The sequence below is a fragment of the Marmota monax genome, unplaced genomic scaffold, assembly GCF_021218885.2.
Source record: "Marmota monax isolate L192 unplaced genomic scaffold, Marmota_monax_Labrador192_F-V1.1 WCK01_AAM20220418_F8-fsc00145, whole genome shotgun sequence".
Taxonomy (NCBI): domain Eukaryota; kingdom Metazoa; phylum Chordata; class Mammalia; order Rodentia; family Sciuridae; genus Marmota; species Marmota monax.
This window is the reverse complement of record NW_026695201.1, coordinates 4,074,587-4,091,097: the sequence shown is the minus strand read 5'-3', so window position 1 is coordinate 4,091,097 and position 16,511 is coordinate 4,074,587. Positions and strand designations below refer to the sequence as shown.

General features: G+C 42.8%; 1 protein-coding gene and 1 long non-coding RNA gene across 3 annotated transcripts in view; one reads left to right on the top strand and one right to left on the bottom strand.

Annotated features, from left to right (window-relative positions):
* Positions 1 to 456: 456 nt before the first annotated feature.
* The window catches only part of Slamf7 (SLAM family member 7), a 17,213-nt gene continuing 1,158 nt past the window's right edge, over positions 457 to 16,511 (bottom strand). Inside the window, exons 1-7 of one of the 2 annotated variants that reach the window (XM_046428981.2) lie at positions 13,020 to 14,701; positions 6,790 to 7,113; positions 5,122 to 5,394; positions 4,793 to 4,912; positions 3,761 to 3,864; positions 2,753 to 2,815; positions 457 to 1,920 (exon numbers count right to left, since the gene is read on the bottom strand). In XM_046428981.2, the coding sequence (XP_046284937.1) occupies positions 1,849 to 1,920; positions 2,753 to 2,815; positions 3,761 to 3,864; positions 4,793 to 4,912; positions 5,122 to 5,394; positions 6,790 to 7,113; positions 13,020 to 13,125 (1,062 nt within the window). In that variant the 5' untranslated portion in view covers positions 13,126 to 14,701 and the 3' untranslated portion in view covers positions 457 to 1,848. Of the gene's footprint in view, positions 1,921 to 2,752; positions 2,816 to 3,760; positions 3,865 to 4,792; positions 4,913 to 5,121; positions 5,395 to 6,789; positions 7,114 to 13,019; positions 14,702 to 16,511 lie in introns of those variants that run through there. The other variant, XM_046428982.1, reaches the window with a different exon arrangement.
* The window catches only part of LOC124082540 (uncharacterized), a 27,942-nt gene continuing 26,042 nt past the window's right edge, over positions 14,612 to 16,511 (top strand). The window contains exon 1 of the long non-coding RNA XR_006848421.2: positions 14,612 to 15,163. This is a non-coding gene — a long non-coding RNA (uncharacterized LOC124082540). The remainder of the gene's footprint in view (positions 15,164 to 16,511) is intronic.

The window sequence follows — 16,511 nt, the reverse complement described above, 5'->3', positions numbered from 1 at the left end:
TTTATTTGTTTATTTTCATGTGGTGCTGAGGATCGAACTCGGTGCCTTACACATGCTAGGCAAGCGCTCTGCCTCTGAGCTACAGCCACAGCCCTTTATTTAACATTTTGACATTTTGATCATTAATTTTTGAACTGTTTTTGATCTTCAAAATGATTGTAGTAAAATACCATTTATCTTAATGCAAAATATTTTGGTATGCACCCTTCCCCTCTGCCCCCCCCCTAAGTTTTACGCTTTAGTGTCTCACCTCATTTCAGGTCCTGAGGATGTGGCACATTAACATAGCTGCGGTAACATCAGTGTGGGTAACACAAGTACCCTGTTGGTATTGGAAAAGTTTAAAGTCTTGGCTTCCATCTTAGCCTTATCATAAATAATTCTTCTTTCCAAGTGCTGCTATCCACCCACTCCCCGCCCGCCCCCCACTGTTGTAAGAATTTGAAAAAACACCCCTTCCTCAAAGCATGATTTTATTAAAAGGGACACTCCCCACCATTCCCCCAGAAAATTGTAGCAATAAATACAGCATTTATCATGCTATGGTTTGGGCAATCCACACCTGCCCAGCTCTGGGTGGGCCTAGCTGAGTCCCTCATGGTGGTGATGGGTTAGTTTCCACACCTACTCCTATTTTTAACTTTGATTTCCTCTCACATCAGCCTGAGTTCATTCTCTTTATTTTTTTTTCTTGCAAGTTTATTTTCTCTTAACTTGGCCATCTTATATTCAAACGTTTTCCCTCCCAGATGTTTACTCTTTTCACAAATTTAAATACACAATTTGTCCACCTTATTTCATATCCCAGCCCTGGGCCCCAGTTCCCTTCCTAGTGTCTCCATTCAAAACATGTATCAGGAACACATCAAGTGCAGTCCTACTTTTCACCCTCCCCAAGTCTTTACCATTTCACTAAAAAGAAGGTGAGTTCTATAGGGGTAGGAGATCATGTCTGACTTATTTGTGAAAGTGACCTAGCAAAGCTTATTAATAAATATTGAAACACACTTTGAAAGTTTACAAGTAATTCATACACCAGGCCCCACATCCCAACTCTAGGTGTCATACTAGACCCAAAATGTGCCTGTAGAGTTTTTGCACCGAGATAGGCTCCTGTATAGACCTTAACAAGGCCTAGGCTTTTATTTGCAGCGTAGGAGTACAAATTAAGCCAGGCCATGGTGGGGTGGTGGTAGGAGTTCTGAGAGTAGAGGGGTGTTCTTGTTCTTGCCCATGCACAATTCTGTGTCCTTGTGAGCTTTGACCTTCAAGTTTTGTGTATTCAGAACTTGATACACAAGAATTTGTGTTAAGCCTCCCATAACTGGCCATAAAAGTAGTTCATGAGTGCTCAGGTTCATGAGAGCAGAGAGCACATCTGCCCAATTAAGTTCAACAGTGCCCCGTACATAGTGAATGATTCATTCATTCATTTTTGGCAGTTACACCTGCTGGTGCCAGACACACCTGTCTGGCCTGGCCTTCTTGCCCTCCTGGAAACCAGATTCTTGGTATATTCTGTCCTCCTAACCCTGGACTGGAATGAGACTCCAAGCCCTGTCCTGGGGCCATCATTAATATGACCGAGGCAGATATTAATATGCATTTACATGTTAGTAGAGATATTCAGCCTTTTCTAGAGATTGACTGATAAATTCACAGTCACATTCCATATGGGAAGTGATATAGATTCTGGGTTTAAAGAGAGTTCTCAGGAGTTGGTAGAATTATGAACTCCTAAACTCAAAGGTGTATGCTTAGGAATGGTTTCTTCCAGGTATTCTGGACAAGTGGATGCATTTCTTTGTACTTCCTCTGGAGTGAGGTTTGAGGGCAGCATGCTGATGTCTAAATGACATCCTCATAGGTGAACAGCCTGGGTGTGTCTGGCGTGGTGGTCGGTGAGCAGGGATTCTCCACCTGTAGGCGACATGAGGAAGCAGAACACTAGAGGTGGGCAGGGATCTGGGTCTACCATAGAAGACTCTGCATCCCAGACACTCACTATGTCCAGTGGTACCCAACCGGAACCTCCACCATGCTTGCTCCCAAATCCCTCCTAGTTTAGAGAAACTATTCTTTAGGATAAACCCATCTTTATCTTACTGAGTACTTAATGAACTGAACTTATAATAATTCATAGAAGCATGGCCAATGAATTTGACATGTCACTAAGCAAACTGCTTTCAAGATCCCCATATATCAGTTCTGTTTGAGGAAGGGAAAGGAGTTAGGAAGGTACAAGTGCTTCTCCCACACATCATCTGTGAAAGAATGAGCCTTAAGTCTTAGCACGTTGAACTAGGGGAGGGGTGCAAACCAGACGTAACATAGTTAGACCAAAGGGAAAATGGAAATCTCTCTCCTATGGTCTGCCCCATGGCTCAGGAGCAGGCTGGAGCCCCTCCCCCACCCCCAATCATCCTTTTCCTCTCAGGCACAGATGAAGCCAGGGCCTTTTTCCTCACTCATGACTTTAGTCAAAAGCCTTCTGATTATCATTCCCATCTAGAATTTCTCCCCTATTCAATTTGTTCCTGATTACCCTCATCTGGACTCCTAAAACAGAATTCTTTTCTAAATTCCCCATATTCTTGTGTAACCCCCTAAGCAAATGGGATGGGGGGACTACCAGAGGTACATTTTAATGCCAGTGAATATGAGATTCCTGAGGTCCAAGATTTTTAACCTAAACATGAACCAGGAGAAGGGATAGGACGATTTAGATGAAACTCAGCTCTAAATTTCTTACCATTTTTGGTATCTGCACAGTGGAATAAAGTGTATTTAGTGGATCTTCTGCTGGATTAATTTTCTATAAAAACAAACAACAAACAAAAGGAATCATCACCTAACCTGGGTCATGTAGAAAATACCAGAGATGGCACACACATAATCCTAGTGACTTGGGAGGCTGAGGCATGAGGTTCTCAAGCCTGAGGCCAGCCTCATCAAATTAGAGAAATAAAATAAAAATAAAATATAAAAGGGCCAGGAGTGCTAGAGGGCCTCTGGGTTCAATCCCTAGTACCACAAAAAATGAAAAAAGAAAGAAAAAGGAAATAAAGAAAGAAAAGATCAGAGAGAGACTCAGAGTCACAAGAGGGAGAAATGGAGGTGGGAGAAGATGAAAAGAGGGTTCTGGAAAATGGATGGCTCAGGGGAAGTGCTCTAACTGGTGACTGTGATTACAGTGATTATGAATAACGTTTTTAGGAAGTCACAGCATTGATTTAATTCGTGTTTTTGTGCTCTTAGGTTTGTTTATTGCATTATTCATCCTGTGAAATTAAAATGAATTCCAAAAATACATAAAATATGTAACTCTCATGAACTGTGACCCTCCTGGAGTCAGCCCACAGGAAAGAAGCATTTCTTGAGCAGCGCGTCTTCTGACAACATGATTCAAACATCACACCAAAGTCACACTTCACTACACACTGCCTTATGCAAGAGTAACCAGGCCCCTGGAGAGGACACTGTGAACTGTGGGGAGGAAGGGTGACTCATGTAACGTTCACAGTATGAATGTTACCGATGGATGAGAATCAGGTGCCCCAGGAGTGAATTCACTTCTACCCAGAAGCAAATTCATAAAGACTTGGGGGAGATGGAGTTGCCTTGGGTTTTAAGGACTATCCATCCTAATTCCTCCTCCCCCTTCCCATGTTAACCAAACCCATGAAAAAAAATCTTAAGTAAAACAAGGCGGGTCTCAGAGAGGTGAATCAGGTCCCAGGAAGAAAGGGAAAGTACTCACATGAGCATAGCAAATCGTTTCATACACTGTTTTCTCTCCGGAGTGGGGGCAGACATTAGGAATTTCCTGATGAATGTCCATTCTTTTTTCACCCTCAATGGGCTCTGAAACCAAGTTGAGAGTGAATTAAAGTCTGCCTCTCTGACCACTCCTCCTCCCTATTGGCCCACCATCCCACCTGGATGGCCCACTTAAAAGGACCAGCCATCTTACTAATTCAGGCTTTTGGGGACAGGGATTTTCAGTGTTAAAATTAGGAAAGTCCTAAAAAAAAAAATCAGGATGAATCAGTTGCCCTTGTAATTTCACTTCCTGATCTCTGGGCCGAGGTGACCAAAGTGGGAAGCAGAGAAGGTCAGAAAGGCTTTCAGAGTGCTCTAACAGGGAAGGGAGGTCTCAAAGTCTTTCGGGTCCCTTCCTGATATTGGACACAGACAGTATCAGTGGGAGCCCAAGAAGATAAATCAGCAGGGCTTGGGGACACAGAGAATGGGGTGCCACATGGAGAGAGACAGAGCCCAGCTTCTCCAGGAGAAATGTGTCTACACTGAAGTGGGGAGGAAAGAGAGATCTTGGAGTTGAACCAATGGAAAAGACTGGAACTGGTTTGGGGACTCTGACAAGGATGAAGCTAGGAAGGACTGGTTGGAGGGTATTGGTCCGTGGAGGCATCAAAGTTGGAGGCCACCACCTCCCAGGTCAGGGAGCAGAGTGAATAGTATGGAGCTTGTGCCAAGAGAAAGGCCACCTTTGTGACTCTCTCTGAAGGAAGGAGAGGAGTGGGCACTGGAGTGCGACTTTGTCCTAGGAGAGAAGGCAAGGACTGCAGCTCTTGCTCTCTCTCTCTCTCTCTCTAATCTGGAATGAAGAGTGTTGGCTGACCGTGTGCTTCTTGAAGGCAGACACGATGACCTCTTCAGCTCAGTATCGTGTTAGCACCAGGCCTCATATACAACTCGATACATGCTCGAGAAATAAATGAGGGATTCAGTGGATGAATGAGGATGAGGACAAAAATCATACGTGCCCTACCTTTTCTTCTCTTTATCCGCATAGTCAAATGAAACATCAGCACAAGGGTGCAGAGTGTGAAGACCACCAACAGAAGACACAGGAAGGTGAGGAGGAAATTGGAACCATCGCCATCAGCATCTTTAAAGAGAGAATGAGTAGAGGCCTGAAAAGGGAGAAAGTCAACTAGGAAATATGACCCAAAGTTTAGAGCATCTGCCACTTTCTTCCCAGCCTGATGACTTTCCACAGGCCACCGGTTTTTACACAGGGCCTGATCTTTGGGGACACGGAATTGAAGAAGGTATAGTTACCCAGACCAGAGGCTCCTAAAAAGAAGGGACAATCACCTCTACAGAGCTTCCAGGCAAGGATGGGACTTGAGGAATTACTGCTGATGGGGTTCCTGGCCGTGCAGATGAAGACCGTGTCCCTTTCTCCCAGACTCCAGGATATGGGAAGGATAGAGCCATCATAAGATTTGTTGCTTCTCTGCCCCAGGACATTCCAGCTGTATGTCACATTCTCTCCTCCCTGTTCCATGGAACATGTCAGATTAGTTACGCAGGTGCCATTCTTATTGTTCTGCAGACCCATGGTGACTTTAGGCTTTGACAGGCACTCTGTGAAAGACAAAGAACAACCTGGGATGGAAATTATGCTCACAGCTCTCCTTTATCTGAATTACCCTTGGATAACTTGAACCTCAGTCTCCCCAAGGAGCTTCAGAATGCAGAGAAAACAGCAATTCAGAGCAGAACCTAGGAAAGAGAACTACCTAGTTCTTGCCCACCACTATATAGCAATAACCACGGTGACAATAACTGCAATAATAAAAGAAATAATTATGTAACAATAATGCAGCCATCACTTATTGTCCTGAGATTTCCTTGAAGAGACAGTATAGGAGTGGCACTCCATTGTGCTCACTCTTCCACTCTCCAAGGATGAGCAGTTGGTTGATTGGTGAGGTCAAGTCTGCTGTCCATCATTTTCTTTCTCTACTTACAGATTTGAGCCATTAAAGATTGGGGACATGGAATTGAAGAAGGTATGTACTCTTTTATTCCCACCTACAGCTAGTTTGCCTATAGAATATACATCTTCTGTTTCCTTTGACCATGTCCCTATGGAAGACATATAGATTGAGGTGCATGGTCTTGGAGGCCCATTTCCTGGTCTCCCTGCTATTGAAGCTGGGTGAGTGAGGCAAGTACTCTTCTTGTAACTGAGTAATTATTTTGTAAATTCGACTTCCCTGGGTGGTGGGTTCCTAAGTCTAGATTTGGAAGGAGATATTTCTCCTATTGAGCTATACCAGAAACAGAGTGGATATTTTTATCTTCTTTTTATCAATCTTTTTTTGAGACAGGGTTTTCTATGTGGTATAGTCTGACCCCTAACTTCTGGGTTTAGGTAATCTTCCCGCCTCATCTTCATGAGTAGCTGAAATTGCAGGTATGCACCATTATACCTAGCCTTTATCTTCTTTTTGACCCTTATGTCTTTTTCAGAAATGCTTAGAATCTTTAGTGGAAGGGCTGGGATTGACACTTATATCCAATAATCTTCCTAAAGTAGATATTGCTTTCTTCCCAGATATGGAAAATAAGATTCTAACAAATTAAATAACTGGGATAAGCCCACGCACCTAGTAAATAGAGAAGCAAGCATTTGACTTAGATCTGTGTGGTTGCCACTTCTCATGTTGCCCAAGTACTACACCATACAGTCTCTTACAAAATATTTGAGTAAAGAGGTCAGCTTCATCCATGAATTCTCTCCCATATTCTTTTTTTTCCTTTATTTTACTTATTTATTTTTATGTGGTGCTGAGGATTGAACCCAGGGCTTTGCATGCGCTGGGCGAGCACTGTACCGCTGAGCCACAACCCCAGTCCTTCTCTCCCATATTCTTTCCAAGCATTTATCCATCCTTTTCTGGAACATTTGCTGTTGTCAGGGAGTGCACACTCTCCCCATGGCAGCTACCCACTATTAGGACTGATTCTGCTCACCGTAGACTTGTAGCCCATATTCCTGGGTGAAGGATGACTGAGAGGATAAGAAGTTCATCTCCACACGGTAGATCCCTGAGTCATTCTTCTTCAGTTGGAGGAGTGTCAGAGAATAGTTACTGCCTGAGAAGATCATCCTTTCCTCGTTATGACTTCGGGTCATAAGGATAGTGGCTTTTTTGTCTGCCACACCTGGCTTTATGATGGCAAGAGTGGTTGAATTGAAGATCCAGACAATACTGTCAATATTCTGTATTGAAGTTTCCACAGAAAAGGTCACAGATCCACCAAGGACACCAAACTTCTCCTTCAGGGCTCCAGAGGCTGCAGACACGGAAAATCAGAAAATAAGTCTGAGTCCCTGCCTTTGCCACCAATTACTCACCATCCCCTTTGGGTCCTGAGAAGATCCTGAAAAATTCTCATCTTACGCAAGCAGCCCCCAGGAAGCACTTCAGAATCTCAATCACATGAAATAATTGAGATCAGAACTCTCTGCCTGCAAAGGGTGACTGCAGATGACCCATCCATTCCTAGATACCTCCGGTTGTAAAGCCCAATGCCACCCTGGGCAGGTCCCTGTGAGTGGACAAGTGGAGAGGTTGCTGTCCTTCCTTTGGTACTGCCACATTGCCCCAGAGAGAGAGCTAAGTGCAAGCTGATAAAGTAAGCCTGCTGAACATGGGCAGTGGTTTGCAATCATGGATCAGGATGGTGAGAGCTAATGATAAAAATAGTGATAAAAATAGCTTATCTCAAACTATTAGGAATTACATTAGAGGGTTACTTCCACAAGAAATTTTTGTTTCACCAAAGTCTCGGTTCACCCCAGAGAACATGACTTCAAAAAGTCGCCCAACCTGGCCTCAAATTTGCCATCCTTCTGCCTCAGCCTCTGTGCCTTGATCCTATACATTTCTACATTTGTTGACTCTTCTTCCATAAGGAATCATTTTTATTAATGAGTATGTGACTCCAAGTGAGAAACAGTTAAGAATGACTGCTCAAGAAACTTTTAGAGAAGCCAAGCAGACGTTTTCAGTGAGGAGGTATGAGGACTCATTCATCTTCTACCTATTAAAATTTAAGGGAAAAAATCAAGAATGACTGGGGCAATGAGACTTTAGATCATGTCCAACAGTCTAAAAGCACTTAGTATGATCATATTTATCATTTTATTTGTTGTTTTTAGATACACATGACAGTAGGGTGTACTTTGACATGTTATACATACATGGAGTGCAACCCATTCTAATTAGGATCCCATCCTTGTGTTTGAACATGATGTGGGGTTACACTGGTCGTGCATTCATACATGAGCATAGGAAAGTTATGTCTGATTCATTCTACTGTCTTTCCTATTTTATTTACTCTTAAAACAACCCTTAAAAGAATTTTTTTATAAACCCTTCTTACAAATCAGGAACATGAGGCACAATGGATAACCCTTACAGCTACATACATGATAAGTGAAGTGCTTTGCTCCACAGGTGGAGACTTTAAAGCACATATTGTATAGACGAGAAAGCAACATAGCAGAGACCTTATACAAGGTTCCTAGAAATGAGCAATCTAAAATTAAATACTTATAGGTCTTCTCCTTAAAAGAACAAAACCCAAAGTTATGTTCTCTTCTGCCTCTTAACATAATTTACCAGGTTAAACTTTTTAATTTTATTTCTAAAATTTATTTTGATACTGGGCACTGAACTTAGAGATGCTCTGCTACTGAACCACATCCCCAGTCCTTTGTATTTTTATTTTACTTTTATTTTGAGTCCAGGTCTCACTAAATTGCCCAACCTGGCCTTAAATTTGCCGTCCTTTTGCCTCAGCCTCTGTAGTCATTGGGATTAGTTGCCAAAACACTCAGGGTCACTCCAGGGGAACTGGGCTGCATGAAATAACCACACGAGAGACAGAGATACCTTCTTCTTCGGGGGTCCTATGATGGCTCCTCTGACCTTAAGGATCCGCAGAAAGAGAGTGAGAGCCAGCACTTGTTGACCCTTTTATTGAGGAGAAGCCATTCAAATGAGACAAGGGGTCAGGTTTCAAGGGGTTGAGTCTAGCTTCATGATGTCTGCTGTCAGCAGGTTGACTGACACCTAGGGAGCCCACTCCCAAAGGCAGAGCAAGAGAAGGAGACACACAAAGGGTATTTTCCATGCAACATTCTATCCCAAACAGGGCAAGGAGTGATACCACAAAGGAACAGATGAGCGCAGCTCGATCCATGGGGCTGCAGGAAGGCACACCTACCCATGAAGACATATTCTGCCACTTTGAGGATCAGGCAGTGTCTAGGGCCACTATGAATGTGGCCAGATCACTACGAAAGTGACCGACAGAACCTTTACCTATCACGGGAAGGAAAATGCTGGTCGCTCAGTGTGACCCCCCCACAATTAGTTGGGTTCAGGTTAAAAATTTTAAAAGGAATTTCATTAATTCAGTCATGGAAAGCCAAAAGAAACGAAGGCAATATTAATAAGCCATATTGGCTGAATGTTTTCTCTGATATGTGGATGCTAATTCACAATAAGGGGGGTGGCTAGAGAAGAAGAGAGTTAATTTAGATTAGGTAGAGGGGAGTGAAGGGAAGAAAGGGGGTTGGGGGGTAGGAAAGATAGTAGAATGAATCAGACATTATTATCCTATGTACATGTATATGACCGGTGGGATTCTACATCATGTACAGCCAGAAGAATAAGAAATTATACTCCATTTGTATATGATGTATCAAAGTGAATTCTATAGTTATATCATGTATAACTAATTAGAATAACAACAACCAAAAGCCTGGGCTGGGCTGGTGGCACACACTTATAATCTCAGCAGCTGGGGAGGCTGAGGAAGGAGGAATGCTAGTTCAAAGCTAGCCTCAGCAACTTATTGAGGCCCTAAGCAACTCAATGAGATGCTGTCACTAAATAAAATACAAAAAAGGGCTGGAGATGTGGCTCAGTGGTTAAGTGCCCCTGAGAAAAAAATAAAAAATAAAAAAACCCACACTGTAGAATGCTGACAGCTCTGTCGATTGCCAGGGTTATGGCTTGCCTGGATCCTGTACATTTTTACATTGGTTGACCATTCCTCCATAAGGAATATTCCTAAATATTAATTATAATTTTTGATGGAGCTGGTATGAACATAAATAGAGCCTTGGGTGTTTGGACTGTTTGCTTAGTTCTGGTGGCAGCTGAGGTGGGGAGCGATCCAGCAGGAACCAATACTTGTGCTGTGACTAGCAGGGTGACATGGAGGGGCCACTGTGAGCAAGATTGTCTCCCTTCTCACAGACATGCATGACTTCCCTGGATCTCGCTCAGTGCCTTGCAGGGAAACCCACAGACAGATCTAGATCAGCTCTAACCTTCAGACTGCAGGATGTAACTTGGAATTTCTTGTAAAACACTCAAGGAAGAAATGGGGGCAATCTGGAAAAGTTCTCACTTGTGGTAGAAATGAGAATTTGTAACTTATGTGCTATATGCATTTAAATAAATGGATTAACATTTTTTTTAAATTAATATAATCCAAACTGTATTCATTACATTTATTATTGTTATGTCCATTTTCTTTTTCTTTCAAAAGAAATTTAAACTACTGCAGGCCTTGTGTGCCTACTTGGCCCTGAGAAACCCACCAAGCATTGAGTTTCTGTTGATTTAACAACTTACTCTCTTACCACAATATTTTCTACTACTCCTGCACTGACGTCACTCATGACAAGAAAAAAAGACAAATTTCTGTGTTGGACCTCTCGGTACTGACTTCTCCGGATTTCCAAAATCACTCCATTAGTGATTTATTTCCTTGGTCTCTATTAAAATTCAAATGTTCTGTAAGATTCTGCCTAATACCTGAAGCAATCCTGCAAAATTAGGCATTCTGGCCCATTTTGGGCTACTTCGAGTCCGTGGGCCAATCTGACCCATCACCTGTCTTTATAAAAAAAGTTTTACTGAAACATAGCCATGCGTCTTCATTTACATGTTGTCTATCTATGGCTGCTTTTGCAATTCTAAGGTTGAATTGAGTATTTGCAACAGAGATCCTATTGATGAAGATCACATCGCCCGCAAAGCTTAAAATATTTACTATCTTTTTTTTAATAGCAAAAGTTTGTTAATATCTGACTTCATAGGAATTCTGAGATATAAATAAATAGATAGATAGATAGATAGATAGATAGATAGATAGATAAATTGACAAATTAAGTAACTTATCCAAGGGACATAGCTAGTGGGTGATGCTTTGAGGACTTAACTCAATGTCACTTCAGTTCTGGGAACTTGGACTCAATCTGGATGTATCACTCAATTTGAAAGTACAGTGGCATTAGTGTCAACTTTAGTTCTTTTCCTTACTCCCTTTTCCCACGCTCCTACAGTGCTCAGGTGTCAAGTCCAAAGTCCTTGGACATCGTTGAGCCCCATTTCCCCTTCACGTTCTTTAGTGAGTAACCCCCATACACAAGCTGCTCTGCCAGAGCTCAGGGTGAGGAAATCAGATGTGGACCTACTCCTTCGATTCCAGGTCTAAGGTCTCTACCAACTTTTTGCTAGGTTTATGTCCAAAAGTACTAGTTTCTCTTCCTGGATAAATGTATTTTAGGAGAAAGTTCCTATTTTAAAAGCTTTTCTCCCTATACTTTACCAGTCAGCACATAATATATGTGTTGGTTCCCTGAAGATATATCAAATTATCCAGTCAAATAATCTGATTTTTTAAAAAGCTACTCTCCCTACTTCTTCAATATGAAGGCCAGGATGCTTTTAGACTGCCTTCTCTAATCATCTCAAGGCATATCAAAAAAGTTCTGGTAAATACTTAATTTTATTTTAAAATTTTTAATCAATTAATACATTTATTCTTTCACTTCTACAATAGAGATAGAAAGAGTAAATATTTTGAAGTCAAATAAATATTGGATATCCCTTGTCCCCAAGGGAGTTCCTGGATTTAGGCAATCTTTGAGCAATTTCATTTTCACATTAGATTTTTGGAGGGTATTTCAGGGGCATATTAGTCCATTTTTTGTTGCAATAACAAAATACTTGAAACTGGATACTTTATAAAGAAAAGAGGTTTATTTAGCTCATAGTTTTGGAGGCTGAAAGTCCAAGATTGTGTGGTATCATCTGTTAGGCCTCTGGTGAGGGATCCCTTGGCTGGATCACAACAAGGCAGAGAAATTGAAAGAAAACCAATCGTGTGCAGAAGAGGTCAATGTCGGGTGGCTTTGCTTGATAACAACATGTTCTTGAGAGAGTCGACTCTGGGACAGCAGCGTGAATTCCTTCTGAAGGTGTCACTCTCATGACCTAACACCTTCCACTAGGCTCACATCTTAAATGTTCCAACACCTCTGTGCCACCACATTGAGAACCAAGTTCCTAGCATATGAATTTCTCAGGGACAAACCACATTCAAACCACTTCAGTGGCAAAATTACAAGCACATGGGTTTTGTGTGTCAGCATGTATGCATGCACTTAAGCCATGAGCATTTCAATCTTCCACACACATGGTGCTATTTGCTCAGGGTTAATACCCCATGTGCAAATTGTGTGAGAGTATAAAAAATGCCTTCCAATGAATTGTCCCTTGGAGAGAAATTGGAGGATGACATAGGGCAAATTGCCAGCACTAACCAGATGGAGTATATTGTCCTATCATAAGTGTATTTTCAGGGTGGGAAGAAGAAGAATGAAAGAGGAAAATAACTTCCTGCCATTTCCTAAATGTGGGTTCAGAGAATAAGGGGCAGGGTTGGTGAGACCTAACCAGTTTTATCCATTCTTCTCAGCCGGCTGGAAAAAGGTATCCAGAAAAAAGGGACTAGAATTTCTGTTCAGCCGTCCAGGGCTTAACTGAAGCTCCCTTTGTATGGTGGCTTTGCTACCTGCGCTGTGTGGCTCTACAGTATTTTACCATATCAAAGCAGGTCACATTTGTCTCATTCAGTTATTTCTGCCTTGGACAAGAATTTATTTAGTTTCACATTTATGACAGGCATTTGTTTAGGAGCCACATACATAACTGGGGAGCAAGACAGTCATGATTCGGGCATCCATGGGGTTGGGAGATGGTCATTAAGTAAGTAAGCACTTGTATGTGTGATACAAAAGAAAGTAACAGGTATTATTAGGGTGCATAGTAGAGGGGCTTAATGTGACTCGTGGGATCAGAAAACTCTAGAGATGAGTAACTACCAATACTCACCTAAAGGTCCAGGAGGACTGGACCACTGTGAGGCTTGTCTATCGTCTCCAGAGGGTTGCTTTTCCAAAGTCAGAGCAGGGAATGCCGGAACTTGCCTCCTCTGCATCTATTCTATCCCTTTCTCATTTTCATAGCAGCTAAATGGTTTGGTAAGTCTGAGGGCACTCGGCTATAATGATAGCTCTTCTCTGGCACAGTGGGTGCCGCGTGACTGAGGGTTGTCATACCTCAGGAAAACCCAGGGCTTTTGCTCTAAGGTTAGGATGATGCTATCTATAATTCTGTGAAAAGATACGAAACCCAAGACTGCTACCCACTGCCACCAGCAGATGGTCAGCCAGGCCTCCTCCCTCTCCTGACCGTCAGTTCACTTCCTACTTCAGGCCCAGAGAGGAATCTCTGTCCATCTAAAATAAAACTTATTCAAAACCCATAAAGCCCAGTAAGAAGTTCTCCCACAAGGAAGTCTCTAACACTTATTTTTACACCCATGCCCCGAAAATTCACCACTTATGTTACTTCATTTTTAAAATTCTCCAGAAACAAATATATCCTTGGGTGGTAACTGGAGAAAGCCTTTTGATGTGTATTAGCCCATGGCCGGTCTATTAGCACTAGGTTCCGGATGGAGTCCTGGGGTCCTTCCCAGAGACATGTGATGAAGTCATGGGGTCCTCCTCAGAGAGTCATGGCATGATGATGTTATAGATGATGGAGTCACGGGGTTTTACCAGAAAGTGGCATAGGAATGGCCTAACTCCCCCCGCCCCATGTGCAGAAGTGTTAAAAAGGGTTCTAGTCTTACTGGCAGTCAGGAGCCCTGGATTCCATTCTGGTTCCCCCAATAATCACAGACCCAGCAATGAACACTAGGTGCCACTCTGTAAATTGTTAGTAACTTTAACAGCATTGTTTTTCTTTCTTTCTTCTTTATTTTTGGTGTCAGGGATTAAACCCAAGGGTGCTTAACCACTGAGCATATCTCCAGTCCTTTTTATTTTTTTATTTTGAGACAGGGTCTTTCTAAGTTGCTTAGGACCTCACTAAGTTTTACTGAGTCTGGTTTTGAACTTGCAATCCTCCTGCCTCAGCCTCCCCAGCTGTTGGGATTAAGGGCCTGTGTCAAATGCCTGGCTGGCATTATCTTTCTTGATCTTCAGAACAACTCCATGAGAGAAAAGTTAAACTCTATAAGATTAGAATACTGAGACTGAGTGACTTTCTTAAGGTCACAAAGAAGTGGGATTGTTCCTCTGAGAGGCTTGTTTACCACTTACCACTTTGAGTTTCAGTTTTTGGAATATTTATTGGAGAAAAAAAATAACACCTTAATTTACCAGCAGTTTGAGGAAGTCAAAGTGTAAATATGGATCTGAAAGCACTTGAGAAGTGCAGATACCTGACACATGAGGGGAGGGGGAATGAAGGGTGAGGGGGCTGTTGAAACCGGTGTTGAGGCAGCTTCTTATTTTGGGGTCTTACTTCTGCAAGTATGGCTAAAAGTGAAAAAAGGAGATCTCCCCAAACATCTCTGCATGGCTTCTGAGCAAAGTGAGCCAGAAGGCTAAGAAAGCAGGAAACACCCCCCGGCCAACCTGCTTTTGGAGGTACAGCGAGCTGGGGCAGGGGACCCAGGCTCAGATGTTTTGGGCATCAGGAGCATTGGCTCTGAGATGATCTCCTTAACGGGAAGAAATAAGATCTCCTCCCCCCTTGTCACCCCTCCCCCCTTCCTCTTTGTTGTCACTTCCTTTTTTTTTTGGTCTTGTTCTCCAAAGGTTTAAGAATTGAGTGGAGGAAGGAGCCAGATGACAAGGAAGGCACATCGTCATGCAGCCAGAACAAGAGGTGGCGGTACAGAAGGAAGGCATAAGGGGGAGGGAGTATAGACCCGCTCCCTGCTTGCCAGCCCAGTGTCCGAGCACCTCTCCAAGCGCTTGGTGCCTCGTTGTGGAACGCCATGAAGGCACTGGCATGTTGTGACTCCTTCCTTAAGGAGACCAAGAACCAGAATATCTCAGAGCGGGGAGGAGCCTTAGGGACTGCTTCGTCCAATTCCGTTTCATGGATGAGGAGGCTGGTGATCAGCAGGTTAGGGTGATATGCCCCAAGTCAGTGGAAGGCTAGGAACCAAGTCTCTGAAGGTAAGATTTCCCCAACTGCTGCCCTGGGAGTCTGAGTAATGCAGTATAATTCCCAGAAGCTTAGGGCTGGGGAGTCTAAAGGCTAAAGTGTAGGGACAGAGGATGATGGGGTGGAGGCTATGGCGTGGATGCCCCCCATCAGAGAGGCTTCAACTCTATACCTACAGTTATTTATATGTTTGTTTCTGTGTAAGGTTTTATTGTTTAAGAGGAAATCACCCCTTAAAAAAATAAAACAAAATGGTTTAGACTGCTCTTTAGCCAACTTCTGCTTTCTTAATGTCCCTTGGAAAGATCATGTGAAACATGGAGAATAGAAACTTGCAGATCTCTCAATTTGATACATCTATTCCCTGACTATCCGACCCTAATATTCCCATCCAAGCTCCTCACCACTCTGCCCCCCATTCGTTTCCTACCACATCATCCTTATTTCTTCTGATTCTTTGCAACACCCCCTGCAATATCCTCTCACCTCTTTTCATGTTTTTCCATTTATAAATTGCCTCCTTAAAACTACTGGGTCATTTAATCATCATAAAAGTGAGGGGGATAGGTTACTGTACCCATTTTTCAGATGAGAATACTAAAAAAGTAAGAGCTACTCCTTGGGCCCTCTGAGCTTGGCCAGAGTGATTTCCTGTTGGCATAGCCACCTCCTTAAAACACTGCTACCTGTTCTCCTTGGGCCTTTCCTTTCCCTGACTTGGACTTGTGTGCCTGGAGAGGAAAGAAATCCCACCTGAGTCTCTCTGCGTGGAAGAATCAGCTCAAATACATAGTAACTGAGCCCCTCTTAAGGAAACCAAGAACCAGCTTCAGTGGTATTAACTTCAGTGTTAGGCAGTTTAGTATGATGAAAAGAGCACTAGTCTTGAAAATTCAATCTTTGCCCTGACTCTTAATAGCTGTGTAGCTATTTTCAAGTTTCCCATGAAACTTGACTTCTATGAGCCCAAATTTTCTTACTTGTAAAACAGGTATTATAATATGTGTCTTACAGATTTCTGAGGAAATTGTATGAAAAACACCTTGGATGTTTAAGTAGTGATTATGGTCACTTTGCATTTGACATCTCATTTAAAAGGTTACAATCATTTTGCAAGTTAGATTTCATTGTCTGTTATGCACTTGAGAAGAATATAGGGTGAGTAACTTGCCCCCAATAATAGAGCTACTAAGTCCATCCCAGGATGCCCTTGTCAAATGCCCAGCTGTCTAGGGTCAGCCTCCTTCCACTGACCTGCCCACTGGACAATCTCTGGGATGATATCTGACACCTTTCAACTTTGGGGGACATAGCACAAGACTGCCCACTGTCTCCTGCAGCAGGCAGAGGGGAAGACCC